Raw genomic sequence first — 15,130 nt, 5'->3', positions numbered from 1 at the left:
AAAATACATAACTAGTTGACATACATTTGGATGAATACAAATTAGGGACAAATACAAGATTCATAAACCATGCAACATGAAATTTTTAATAAATACAAATATTGATAGTATACATAGTGATTTGAATACAAATTAAGAAAGCATACCAAATTCTAAAAAAGAACTATAAATACAAAACAAACTAATAGAAAATTGTTCGACAACTATCCGATCTTCGTCGTCTTTTTCAAGATCCTCACGAGTAGACAAAGATTCTACATTTGCGTTCTGAATTTGAGGAAGGTTTTGCACACCAATGAGTCTTGTAAATGTTCTTACCCTCTTTCTTCCCTCATTTTAGCAGCGGATCATACATTATACACTATTTGTTAAGCAATAAATAAATTAAAGGATGAAAAATCACCAGAAATTGGTTGATTAATATGAATACCTCTAGTAAACCTCTTGGATTCAGCCATTGGAGAGAAATCATAACGGAAATTGAAAAATACAAATAACATTTTTTAAAGATTTAAACAAAAATAAAATTAGAAAAGAAATCTGAAAATAGGATAAAGATTAGAGATACCTTAATCAAAGGGATTCTTGTTGATTCAATTTTGGATTAAAAAAACAACCAAAATATATGGCAAAATCAGAAAAGATAACCATGAGAGAGAAAAAAAATTAAATGGGAGAGAGAATTAACAATTTGAAAAGATAAATATGAGAGAGAATGATTATTTTTTTAAAAAAAAAGGATATATAGAATTAATTGAAAAAGAGAGATAAAATAGGAAGAAAATTGGGACACATAAATTTTTTAAAATAATGACATTTTTGACATTATTGCTAATATTTATAAAGTATGGATATTTTTACTAAATATGTTATTTATTTTAACTAGTTTACTAATTTTTCCTAAAATATTTGGGACATTAATATTGTTGTGAGGTGGGAGGAAGGGTAAAAAAAAACAAAAAAATTACAAGAGAAAGTTCAATCACCAATGTGTTTGGCTTCCTCTATTTTGCTGTCTCTTTTCATCAAAAGAGTATTCAACTGTTATGACCAAAAGTGAAAGCCTAATGGAATTGTTATAAATACTAGTACTTCTTGGTACTGGAAAAGCATGACTGCATATTTAATGAATCTGCCATGAACAGAGAGCACTTGTAAGAATTGAATTGATGAAAAACAATAGTTTTAGAGAAAGAGGTAACAGAAAGGTACCCTGGATATATCACAATGCAACAGAAGTAAAACAAAACAGACACAAGGGCATTTCAAATCCTAGTCTGATCCTACAGTTCACAAAATACTACATGCCCCACTAATGACTTCTAACATTTTACAACATGCTATCTGCCCTGGTAGGCAGCCTCTTCAAGAAACATACAGCACTGGATGGCAACCTGTTCCTGAACCTAGGTGGTCTCAAATAATACAAACCCCAAAGAGCTACCACCCATTTGATTGGCACCAAATAGAAGAAAAAGGCAGCAAAGAAGCAGAATATTACAAACAAGAATGTTGCTCTTGGATCCCTCCAGCTTAACAATGCCTGAAATCTCTCCCCTTGAGTTGCCATATCACCAACCACAGTTTGAATCCTACCAGCCACACTCCTCAGTCTGTCATATCTCATTCGAACGATTTCTGCATTTCTGCTGGTAGGGAATGAATCAAACTCCTCGTCCAGTTCATCTGGATAAACACTCTCTGCATATGAGAGTCGAGTGTCCATATGAGGAGGGTGGCGTGGGCGTGACCTGTAACGCCATAGTCCTACTGCAGCCAAGTTGAGTAGTACACAAGGGATGATGAGCTCAGGCACCAATACAAGAATGGTAAAGGCAATAAGTGCTAATGCAGAGTGCATTGGCTTATGCCAATTGCGCGCAGACTCTAGAAATCTGCTCATAATAACAAACCAAGAAACCACATTTGTTAGCCTAAAGAAATTTGCTTTGCTCTTTCTCATGCTCCACATATGAGAATCATGATCGAGCATGTACTCCACCACTTCTCTTCCCAAAGGTGGCTCGGATCGACTAAGCCTTGTTGCCACCACATTCATAGCCTGATGCCTCAAGCTGTCTAACTGACTAACAGACAAGGGATGAACATAATGCATCTTTGGAAGCAACGGCATGGTATACATATGAAGCATATTCACCATGTTAGCACATGAAAACCTGACAGCCAAATGAAGCTCCCCCATTTTTTTCACCCCAGAGGGATGCAGCATCAAGAGTGGATATGCATGAGTATAAACTCTATCTGATTCAAGAGTTGATAGCCTGATCCTAACCTTTCCAATTCGAGAGTCCCGATTTCCAGCCACAGGGTTAGCCATATTCTTGTCTACACGAGAATTATCAAACACCCCAATAGTGATAACAGTGCAAGGATCAAAGACTTCCCAAGTATATTGTTCATTCCATTTAGGAGATAAGCTGTCCACCACAGTCCTAGTTCGGACCCATTTCTGCCCATACTTTGCAACACAATACGCATCTACAGAGACACCCTTGCCTTCTTTCATTTTCATTGGCACGAGATTGGTAGCTCCCAAAACCCCAACCTCGAGAACTCCAATGTGGGGCTTCCACAACTGTTTTGCTGTTGGTCTAACATCACTGCTGTACATTGTTGCCTCATCAAGCACATGGTAACCACCATCAAGTGAAGCGCGGAGGTGAATCCGAGAGGCAAATCTAACCACAGCTTTGGGATCATTTGCATTGCTTAAATGAGTATCAAGATTGAACCACCTCGAAGTCACTGGCTTCTCGTTTAGGCGCCTTTCTAGGCTTGAAACAGGCAAAAGAACCCTCGCCACAACTTCCTCTCTGTTGGGAGCAAGTCTATCCTCAATCGAAACAAGCAAGAAGTCTTCAAATGGCTCAGCAACCACAAACATTAAGTCCTCATTCCAGAAAGGATTTGTAAGGCTTCTAGTAGCAGCAGGAGGAGAAACTCTAGTCCTCAGAACCTGATTCCCAACTTGAACTTTAGCAAAAAGTTCAGGGTATCTCATAATTGATGACCCTTTCTCCCCCATAACAATATCTTGTGCTTCAATAACCCCAACCCGTAAATACCAAAGCTTAGGCGACAGATACACTTTAGACTTGATAGAACACAAACCATCAAAATGCACATTTGCTGCTTTAGAATGCCAAGCCTCAGCAAAGGCTTCATCAGCTTGAGTACCAAACCATATGGCAACCATAAGTTCACCACCTTTAGACTTATCGCCTTTCTTGTCTTCCATTCTATACCATTGTGGAGCCAACTGACTATCGGGCGGAACTCGTTTAGGCACCTCATTCAAATCAAACCAAACACGACCCAAGAAGTCATCTTTGTTATTTTCCTTCACAAAGATCTCCACCACAGAGGACTGTACACTATCTTTTGAAAAGGCAAAAACTTGGTCCCATTCAGCATGATTTGAAAAAACCCTTTTAGTAATCCCTCTGTAGTTACCAAGTTTCACCTCAGCTACAAGCTCACCCCCACCCCCAACACCAAAAACAGAAAAATCCTTAGCCTTAACAACTCTAACATACAAATACTGCATTTGTTCCACCAAGTCATATGTTGAGTTAGTCTTGTCCTTACCACCAAGATGTGGACTTGTTTCTTTCAGAGAAAACTCACCTTGCCCAGAAGTGTACAGACCAACCCCACCACCACCAGTCACAGCCGGAATAATAGGTCCAGGAACACTAGTAATAACAACAGGCTTAATATCACCTGGAACTGACTCCACTGGCTTTGAATGGTTCTGGTTTTGAAAGTTTACCTGTTCATAAAAGTGGTGTTAAAACATGATATAAAAAGTTTAAAAAAAAAATCAGTTCTTTTTGTCTTTAAATGAACACAAAAATTCAAGATTACCTTATTTTCTTGACCCATTTGAACCACCATGTTTGCTCCATTTGTCTGTTGCTGCTGCTTCTGCTGCAATTTCTTGTTCTTCTTAGCATTTGGTGCACCAGAAGACACCACCCCTCCACCACCACCACCAGCATTACCATTATCAGTTATAACTTGTTTCACTTGCTCTGTTGTTGATAAATAAATCTTCAAACTCAACTCACCGCGTACATGAGAAAAAAGACTCCTTTTGTCAAGTGTATAAAGCTGCGCTATTTCTTCCCCTTCTTTAGCAATGCTTGACCCAGAAATCCGAGCTCGACCCAGAAAATTTCTGCTTGTGTTTGACCTTTTCTCGTTAAAAACATTCACTTCAATCGTCCGATAAGGAAGATCAGCAGCATCATTCACATGAAACACAAGCTTTTCATTCCAAACAGGGTTTAAATCTCTCATTTTTACTTGTGTTCTTTGTCTCTGATTCTCAAACTCAACTTCTACAAATGGTGACGACGAACCTTCACCATCTTTTGGCATCAAGTTATGAGCTGCCACCACTTCTACAACCAATTTTTCTTTACCATTATTCATGGTTCTGATGAAAGCAAAAAAAAAAACAGAGAGAAAAGTGACAGATAGGAAAAACAGAGGAATAAGATTATACAGCAGTGAAGTGACTATTTAGAGAGAAGCAGAAGGATGGGATGGAGGTGGGGGTAGGGGTGGGGGTGGGGTGTTTAGATTACAGAGAAATGAGACATGGATTTAGTTGCCTTAAATACCAAGAAGCCTTCTTTGTTAATTGGTTCATAATAAGGTGGAACATCAAAAATAATGAGGAGGAAAAAAATAAATATTATTTGCTTTATTTGAAAATTTTAAAATTATATTTTTTTATTTGAAAATATATAATCTATTTTCTTGAATATGATTTGTACTTTTAAATTTCTAAAACTAAGTAAAATTATCTAATTTGATTAATTTATATGAAATATTCAATTATACTATCTCAAAACATATATATCACAAATTAATTTCATATAATTTCAAGAAAAAATCACTTTATCTGGATTGAAGTTGAAATTTTGTTTGATTATAGTTTTTGCAAATAATATTTATTTGTTTGAATGTATTATTCTTTAAAAATATGAAGTACTATGACTTGAAGATGAAATATAATTTTAAATGAGGTTTTTTTTATTTTTTAAATAGAGCAAATATTAAAGGGGAAAAATAAAGAAAGAGAAAATAAAATTTTAGATTTTTTAAAATTTCAAATATAACTTTAAGTTATATTTCAATATTTTACTGGTCAACATTGTTTGTCAAATAAAATAAATAATTTTCCTAAAATGTTATAATAGTCATTAAGTGGATTATTATAGTAATATGATAAAGACTATTCCAATTTTTTTTTTAAAAAAAAAAACTCAAGATTTTGTAACGTCTATATCAAGAATTATGAAATTACCTTAAGTACCAAAAAAACACTTCCTTGGAAGATGCAATCACAAGCAAATGAAGTTTTTTCTCGATATTTGAATTGTATAACTTAGGAAATGTTTTGAATATACCAAAAAGTAGTAATATGGTCAAATGTGTGGAGGACAATATGTATACATTTGCTCATATTAAAAATAATTCCGAAAATATGGTTGCTAATGAAATTTCAAGTTTAATACTATTTGGTAAATAATTTAGAAAAATATTGAATGATAATAAAAAATAGTATTTTCTTTATTTCATATATATTAAGTGATTTTTTAGTTTTTTTTATTGCTCAAAATAATTTAATTGTTCAAACTTTAAGATGAATGTTTGAATATTTCTTTGGTAGTTGTCATTTCCTTTAATTAAGTTTTATATTTTCTAGGAGATAAATAGCACTTCGTATAAATTATATTTATAATTCACAAAGAACAATGATGGAAAATATAATTTAAATTATGTTCTTGAATATTTAAAGATATCTATGAATTATTTAAAATTGATCAGTTTAACCCTCTATTGTGTTTTTGATTTTAAAAACACTTATCATTACGTTAATTTTTTAATATTGCCCTCCAACTATTGAAATAGCTTAAAGATGACCTTTTTTTTTACAAATAATACTATAAAATAAAATTTAAAAAGTCAATTGTATCCAACTATTCAATATATGAAATTTTACACTTATTTTCAAAAAATATTTTAGTGTGGGTTGAATGTGAGATGTATCATAGCAGGGGCGAACCCAGTAAGCCAGACGCGGATGCTCGAGCACCCATTGATTTCCGAAATTTTTTGTATATATATATATAGAAAATATGATATATGTATTATAATTTAAATGAGCACCCATGGAACAAAAGCAGCTGTGGGTGAGCTGGTTTAAACCTCTGCAATAAAAGGCGCGCGAAGCCACTGCCGAGAGTTCGAATCCCGCCAGTATCATTTCTTTTTTAAAAATTTTTCCAGCGAATTTTACACCCGTTTTTTTTTTAAAAAAAATCCTTTTTCTAATTAAGGGCTTATTTAACTCTTCTTTTTTAAAAAAAAAATTAATTCCAACGAATTTACGACTTTTTTCTATTTTTATTTTTCCTTTTTCTAATTAAGGGCTTATTTAACTCCCAATTTTGTACTTGTTTTGACTTTTCCTATTCTTGCTTGTTTTGACTTTTCCTATTCTTAATTAGTTTAGGTAGCATAATTTATTTTATTTTTATTTTTAACTTTTCCTATGCTTTAAAACCTTTTGCACTGCCCACTTTTATGGGATTATTTCTCTTAGCAAACTACGAAGTCGTTCATTCTTCTTCTTCTTCTTGTTTCAAAGAGAAAACCGTCAGCGCAACTGCCCAACAACAAACTTCAACCTATTTTCTTTTCAAAATCAGAATACAAAAGTAAGGTAATAAAATTTGATGATTGATTAAAGTTAGTTAATGAAAAAAAAGAGTTTGGGAAATTACGTTTTAAGATTTACATTGCTTATGGATGGTACTCTTAAGTCTTAATTCTTAAAATAGATTCCACATAATATTTTTGTTACTTGATAAATAGGTTTAGACTTTAGATTAAAAATATATTTTTTGAATACTTTTGGAATAAATATTTTTCTTACCAATTACTTGATTCAAAAATTAAATTTTAGAATGTATACGTATTTGGTGCTCATTAACTCATATATTGCTAATTATTGCTTGTGGTGTTGAAAAATCAAATAGATATATTAGTTGTTGATTGTTGTTTGGGTTATCGATAGAAAATTATAGATTTTAATAAAAAATAATTGAATTATGTGAATTAATTATGTGATAATATTTTTTATTTTGTAGGAATTTATCTTTATAAATTGAGATGGATAAGTATGTCACAAGATCGAAAATTGGGTATCCAAGTTCTAGCTCTACCAATCCATCTACTGCTTCAACCATAGCTCCGAAAATTCAAAAGAAAATATTTATTTCAGATGTTGATTTAGAATCTCTTGAAGCTGATCCGGGAATTAGAAAGCCCATTGCAGAGTATAATCCTAATATACGTGATGATATTAGGAGATATTATATTCTTAAAAAGCCTTGCCAACCTAAGGATCATAAATTTCCTAAAACTAAGTTTGGGAAGGAAATGCGGCAGTTCTTTCCTAATTGGTTTAAGGATCGTAAGTGGTTGGAGTATAGCATAACAAAAGATGTTGCATTTTGTTTGTGTTGCTACTTGTTTAAAAATGAATATGAAAGTCGTGGAGATGTGGTTGATGCTGCTTTTACGAAGACCGGCTTTAGAGCTTGGAACAAAGCTACAGAAAGATTTAGAGCTCATGTTGGAGATGTAAATAGCATCCACAACAAGTGTTTCAACAAGATGCTCGATGTCGCTTGAGTGCTTCAGTTGATGTGACAAGATTTCTCTTGAAATTAGGATTATCATTTCGTGGACATGATGAGAGTCGATCTTTTTCAAATAGAGGTATTTTTCTTGAACTTTTGCAATGGTATGGAGATATTAATAAAGATGTTGGAAGCATTATTTTAGAAAAAGCTCCAAAAAATGAAATGATGTGTTCTCCATTTATTCAAAAGGATATTGTTGATTCTTGTGCTAATGAAACAATCAAATCTATTCTTGAAGATTTAGATGGGGATTATTTTGGGATATTAGTCGATGAATCAAAAGATATATCACACAAGGAGCAAATGACACTTGTTTTGAGATATGTTAACAAAGAAGGAGAAGTGATAGAACGATTTGTTGGTATTGTTCATGTTAGTGATACATCTGCTTGTTCATTAAAGGAAGCAATCTACTCTTTTCTTTCAGGTCACTCATTAAGTCCATCCCAAATACGTGGGCAAGGTTATGATGGAGCTAGCAATATGCAAGGACATCTAAATGGTCTTAAAACTTTGATTTTGAATGAGACTCCATCAGCATATTGCCTTCATTGTTTTGCATCTGGATAAGTAGGTTTCCCATTGGACTTTCCGTAGTGAACATATGTTGGATATACTCGGTCAATCGGTAGATGCGATATCTTTGAACCATCAAACTTTAGTGTAAACCTAGACAACCATATGTCACACAATTAACTTTTTACTGTTTATGGTTCTTACGGTTGTATTCGTTTCGGCCATGAACACCTCCTGATTTCATGAGTGTATAAAGAATATGTTTTTGACATAAAATTCTCTTTGAAGCGGCTTACACTTCACACTCACATTGGTGATTTCTAACCTTTTCATCTCGTAGATACACTATTTGCAGATCTTCCAAACTTAGCAAATCATTAAAAACCTTACACTTTATTAACTCATTAACAAGCCTTAAAGTCTTAACCTTGTTCCTGAACATTGTCTTTATCATGAGAATGGGTTGAGTTGATTGACAATGTCGAACCATCAGTCACAACTTTGTTTTTCTCCTTGAATCTAGCTCTTGGGATCTCCAGTATGCTAGATATATTTACCGCAATGTTGGCTTATCCTAAGCCGTAAACCCATTTTCTTAGATGATTTTTCAACTCTAACTAGGCCTTTCGTTAGTGGATCTGACACATTATCGCTTGACTTCACATAGTCAATTGTAATAATTTCACTAGAGAGCAGTTATCTTACGATATTATATTCTTCGTCGTATATGACGAGACTTACCATTGTACATAACGCTCTCTACCCTACCTATTGCTTCTTAACAATCGCGATGTATGCAAATAGGTCCCACAGGTTTGGGCCAAATGAAATATCCTCTAGGGAATTTCGGAGCCAATCAGCTTCTTCACCAGCCTTATCTAAAGCAATAAATTCAGATTCCATTGTGGAGCGAGCGATACATGTCTATTTGGATGATTTCCAAGATATTGTTCCTCCTCCAATTGTAAACACATAACCACTTGTGAATTTTACTATATTTGATATGGTGATTCAATTTGCATCACTATATTCTTCAATCACAGCAGGATATTTATTATAATGCAAAGCATAGTGTTGTGTATATTTCAGATAACCCAACACACGTTTCATTACCATCCAGTAAGTTTGATTCGGATTACTAGTGAACCGACTCAATTTGCTAATAGCACATGCTATATCTGGTCACGTACAATTCATAATATGCATCAAACTTCCCAACACTCTGCATATTCCAATTAAGAGTCACTTTCACCTTTATTCCTTTGAAATGTAAAGCTTAAATCTATTGGAGTTTTGACAATATTGAAATTCAAGTATTTAAACTTATCCAATACTCTTTCAATATAATGAGATTGAGACAATGCTAGTCCTTGATGAGTTTTGAAAATCCTGATCCCTAAGATTAAATCACCAACTCCTAAGTCCTTCATATCGAACTTGCTGGACAGCATGTGCTTAGTACCAATCGTCAATATCTGTACTCATTATTAACATGTCATCAACATACAGACAAATAATGACTTCATGATTCAGAATGTTTTTAATGAAGACACACTTATCACATTCGTTAATCTTGAATCCATTTGCCAACATTGTTTGGTCAAATTTAGCATGCCATTGTTTGGGTGCTTGCTTGAGCCCATAAAGCAATTTCACAAGTCTGCATACTTTATCTTCTTTACCAGGAACTAAAAATCCTTCAGGTTGTTCCACGTAAATTTTTTCCTCCAGCTCTCCATTTAAGAAGGTTGTCTTTACATCCATTTTGTAGATTTTAAGATCATACATTGTCGCTAGTGCTATTAACATCTTAATTGATGGTATCCTTGTTACTGGAGAGTATGTGTCAAATAGTCCAGACCTTCTTTTTGTCTGTATCCTTTGACTACAAGTCTAGCCTTATATTTGTTAATAGTTCCACCAGCTTTCATTTTCCTTTTAAAGATCCACTTTGATCCTAAAGGTTTATTTCTTGGAGGAAGATCAGTCAATTCCCAAGTATGATTACTTAAAATCGATTTGATCTCACTATTGACAACTTCTTTTCAATAAGTTGACTCAGATGAAGACATAAATGCTTTAAATGTTTCAGGCTCATTTTCAAGAAACGGCGCCACAAAATATGGTCCGAAAGAAGTGGGTTTCCATTGGCGAGTTCTAAGCCTAGGATCCTCACTAGGTAGTGTATTTTCCGTTGGTTCTTTCTGTGGTCGTTTAGGTCTTTCACTTTTCGACTCACATTCAGTGTTATACGGATAAATGTGTTCAAAGAACTCTGGGTTATCTGACTAAATTATCGTATTAACATGAGTCTCAGTATTATCAGATTTGTGAATCAAAAATCGACAGGCCTTACTGTTCATAGCATATTCAATAGATACACAATATACCGTTTTGGATCCAATTTTCACCTTTTTGGATAAAGGAACCTTTACCTTGGCTAGACACCCCCACACCTTAAAATATTTCAAGTTGGATTTTCTTCCTTTCCACAACTCATATGAAATTAATTGTGTTTTGCTACGGGGTACCCTATTGAGTATCTTATTAACTGTAAGAATGACTTTCCCCCAAAGGTTTTGCGGTGAACCAGAATTGATAATTAAGGCATTCATCATTTCCTTTAATGTTTTGTTCGTCCGTTCTACCAAACCATTTGACTGTGGTTTATAGGGTGCAATACTTTAATGAATAATATCATATTCCAAACATATCTCTGCAAAAGGAGATTCATATTCTACACCCCTATCACTTCGAATAATTTTTATCTTTATATTCAATTGGTTATCCACTTCTTTTTTGTATTGTTTAAATGCATCAATTGTTTCATCCTTACTATTAAGCAAATATACATAACAAAATCGAGTGTAATCGTCAACAAAAGTTATAAAATATTTTTTTCCACCACGAGATGTTGTCGACTTCATATCGCATATATCTATGTGAATTAAGTCTAAAGGTTTTGAATTTCTTTCAACAGGCTTGTAAGGATGTTTAACAAACTTACTTTTTACACAAATTTCACATTTCAATTTATCGCATTTAAAATCATGCAATACTTCTAAAGTAACCAATTTTTGCAAGTCTTTGTAATTACATTTCCTAAATGGGCATGCCATAAATCATTTGACTCGAATAAGTAAACAGAAGCAAAATTTTTATTAATACTGTCAACAACCATTACATTCAGTTTGAAAAGGCCCTCATTAAGGTAGCCCTAACCTATGAACATCTCATTCTTACTTATCACAACTTTATCATTAACTAGGACACACTTAAATTTGTTCTTAACGAGTAGTGCAGCAGAAGCTAAATTCTTCCTAATAGTAGGGAGATGCAGAACACTGTTCAAAGTAATCACCTTGCCGGATGTCATTTGTAACATTACTTTCCCAGTTCCTGCAATCCTTTTTGTTGTTGTGTTTCCAATCTTCATCGTACTCAGCAGGAGTGTATGTTGCAAAGGCTTCTTTCGCAGAGCAAATATGCCGAGTGGAACCTAATTCGAGAAACCACTCCTTGGGATTTCCAACTAAGTTATACTCCGAGATCATTGCACACAAGTCATTTGCATCTTCCATCTCTTCCAAGATGTTTGCTTGACTTTTGCCTTTGCCTTTATCTTTGTCTTTGTCCTTTCTTGGAGCACGACACTCGGAAGACTTATGACCAGCCTTACCACAATTGTAACAGTTGCTCATGAATTTCTTCTTGGCCTGTTATGACTTCTGTCTATTGGACTTCTTTCTTTTTTGTCTTTGCTAGGAGCTTCTTAAATAATATTAACTCCAATTATTGTCGAACTCTTACAAGACTTTTTTTAGGCTGTTTTCTTATCTTCCTCAATCTTGAATCGAATCACAAGATCTTCAAGCTTCATTTCCTTATGTTTGTGCTTTAGATAATTCTTGAAGTCATTCCACGAAGGAGGTAACTTCTCGATCATTACAGCCACTTGAAAAGCTTCATTTACTATCATATCTTCAACAATCAGATCATGGAAAATAACTTGAAGTTCCTGCACTTGTGATCCAACAGTTTTACTATCTACCATTTTATAGTCTAAAACTTTGCGACCACAAAAAGTTTCAAGCATGCATCTTCTGTCTTATATTTCTTATAAAAATGCATCCCACAACTCTTTTGAAGTTGTTATTGCACTATAGACATTATATAAGTCATCCTCCAAAGCACTCAAAATATAGCCATTACATATGAAGTCTGTTTGTTCCCATACTTCAATAATCATGAATTTTCCTATGTTTGACATTTCAGCAGCAGACACTGGAGTTTCTTCGCTGGTAAATTTTTGCAGATCAAAAGTGGTAACCAGAAAAATACCCGTTGCTGCCATCCTTCGAAATTTACACCAGAGAATTTACCTGATTTCTCTTCTTGTGGTACAACAGTTCAGGTTGGTGCAACAACAGCCACTGTAACATTGTTGTTGTTTTTTCATTTCTGAAAACAAAAATCGATACAGTCTTAGTAAGCAATAACTTAAAATTGCAGACTTAAAGGAGTATAAAACCATGAAGGTTTTTGTCTCCACCAGAAACACAGATTAAAAATAAAAAATAAAAAATATAATTTCCTTAAGATTGTTGTCAATCTGTGTTTGAAAAAAAATAGAATTACTGATTCTGACAAAACTTTGCAGAAACAGAAAGTAACCAAAGTTTACTGAATCCATACAAAAGATGAATAGAAATTAATTCAGAAAAACTAAAATCTGTAATGTACCAGAATCTGAAAATTTTTAACACAAAAATATCAAGTCCACTGAATTCAGAGTGTCACCTTAAGGAAATTATTCCCCTCTAGTATCCGAGGTTTGATTTGTAATATGTCCTCCCAGAATAAAATAATCTCAACGTCAGTAAAGTACACGAAGAAATTTTTGTGCAGAAGAGAAGAAATCAGAAAAATTCATTAGGAAAAATTCTGAAGAATAAATGGTATTTATAGGCAAGAGGAACAGGTTCCGAAAGGTTGCAACCATGTATTGGGAAGAGATTATATTTCCGTCCCTAATTCTATATGTTATTGTGAAGGTACAAAATCTAGTCCTTAAAGAAATTACAATCTGGTCTCAAATTCTAAATATGGTGGTGAGAAGCGGAAAAAAGTGAATTTTAAATCTTAATAGAAACTCATCAGGCGCTAAAAACTTACATCATTAAATATAATTCATGAAAACTCTCTATTTTTTTAATACAAGACAATTAAGTCACTTCATATTTTACAGCACACAAAAGTCCTAAATCGATTTCATCAAAAATCTCTACAGCAGTTGTGCAAATCGCATCTCTCTGGGAAAACTGTGCTAATACTCTTTGTTTTCATCCGTTCTTTCCCAAAATAAAGCACGGGTTGCAGCTCCTCAAGAGAACTTCGTCTATGAGTTGATTTTCATCAAATTCATTCTGAGGTATGTCTTCTTTTAAGCGTTGATAATTTTTCTTAATTCTCTTAGCGTTAGTTTTGTTTGAATTACTCTTAATATATTTCTTCACCGACTGGTGGTTTTCTATAGGTGTATAACTAGCGAAGTGTTGGGATTCCTAGTTGATAATCTTGTTTTTGAAGTATATGCAAGTTTGTAGCATGAACTTTTCTTATTGTATTGTAGATTGACAATGATGTATAGAGTTACCTAATGCCTAAGTGAAGGGAGCAGTAATTAGTAATAAGAATACAACTTTTTCATGTCATCTGCATCATTAGAATTTTTTCACTACAATTTGAACAAACTCCTCCTATGAGAACCAATCTAGTTCTTCTTGCTCTACTTACTTTTTTGAGTGTTGTAAAGGTCTGACAGTATCTTGAGGTTCTTAGAGAAAATATAATCCTCTTTGTTCTCTGCAATTTCAAGGAATAGTACAGCACAATTCTTCACAAATTTCTTGAAAATAACCTTAAGGATATAGTTCTACAAAAACATGTTCTGAATTTGTTAAGAAAAAGTTCTTCTATAATGTCTTTCACAAAGCTCAGCTATTCAGGCATCAGCTCCTAAAAGTAAATTTATACAATAATTAGACTATTGAAATATGTAACAATCTGTTAATGAGATACTCTGAGTAAATAATTCTTAACTATAATATGTGTTCATTTAAAATGTATTTGTTAACTCATATTAATCAGCAAAAATTAAATCACATATCGAAAATTATTCGAGTTAACAATGCAGTCCATTTTATGACTAGGCATGCAGACCTTTTGTCGTGGTTCTTAACTGCCTTCTAATGTCTACAACATCACATTAAATAGCTTCCGAAAAATATAATTCTATAGGAATAAAATCACTTTCATTTTTCATCGTCTTTGTTACAAAATAAGAGTTAATCATTGTTTATGTTATGGTTATTAACTTTACAAATACTTTCACTAGTGTAGGATAACTTTGGGAGTGTTGACAAGAAGGAAGAAATCAAGTGGTAAGATAAGGTACATTTTTGTTCCAAAAGTTTTCAGGTATTCCGAGTAATAATATGAAAGTTTTAATTTGCAAAATTGCACTTCAACTTTTTTCTTAAGAACATGATTTTTATTGCAAAAACTTCAAATATTTTGCAACCTCTCCCTTGGAATCTCCTTATTTCTCCTTATGTTAGGAAGGGGACAATTAAGCCTTATTTTTTCAAGGATATTCTCTACTCGATAGATGCTAGTTGTTGACACCCAATTTTTACCCGCGCCGGTATAAATTAGTTTTCGAGCATCTTAAATTTCCAAACAAGTTAAAATAATTAGTTTTATAAATTTTAAGAAAAATATATAAAGTTCGCGTTATTTTGAGTAATTTTGTCATTTCTTATAACTTCTAGATAATATATATATATATATATATATATATATATATA

At 33.3% G+C, this 15,130-nt stretch overlaps 3 protein-coding genes across 3 annotated transcripts; 2 read left to right on the top strand and 1 right to left on the bottom strand.

Moving 5' to 3' along the window:
* Positions 1-1,142: 1,142 nt before the first annotated feature.
* Positions 1,143-4,528, bottom strand: LOC107031470 (FT-interacting protein 7). Its single transcript, XM_015232863.2, has 2 exons — positions 3,889-4,528; positions 1,143-3,793 (listed from the first exon to the last, which is right to left on the bottom strand). The coding sequence occupies exons 1-2, from the start codon at positions 4,456-4,458 to the stop codon at positions 1,331-1,333; spliced, it is 3,033 nt and encodes a 1,010-aa protein (XP_015088349.1). The 5' UTR covers positions 4,459-4,528; the 3' UTR covers positions 1,143-1,330.
* Positions 4,529-7,209: 2,681 nt separating this feature from the next.
* LOC107030354 (zinc finger MYM-type protein 5-like) lies at positions 7,210-7,734 on the top strand. Its single transcript, XM_015231659.1, has one exon. The coding sequence runs from the start codon at positions 7,210-7,212 to the stop codon at positions 7,732-7,734; it is 525 nt and encodes a 174-aa protein (XP_015087145.1).
* A 176-nt stretch (positions 7,735-7,910) lies between these two features.
* LOC107030353 (zinc finger MYM-type protein 1-like) lies at positions 7,911-8,315 on the top strand. The gene has a single exon (XM_015231658.1). It carries the CDS (start codon positions 7,911-7,913, stop codon positions 8,313-8,315), a length of 405 nt encoding a protein of 134 aa, XP_015087144.1.
* Positions 8,316-15,130: the final 6,815 nt, after the last annotated feature.

Source organism: Solanum pennellii, chromosome 9 (genome assembly GCF_001406875.1).
Source record: "Solanum pennellii chromosome 9, SPENNV200".
Classification (NCBI taxonomy): Eukaryota; Viridiplantae; Streptophyta; class Magnoliopsida; order Solanales; family Solanaceae; genus Solanum; species Solanum pennellii.
This window is presented reverse-complemented; position numbering and strand designations above follow the sequence as displayed.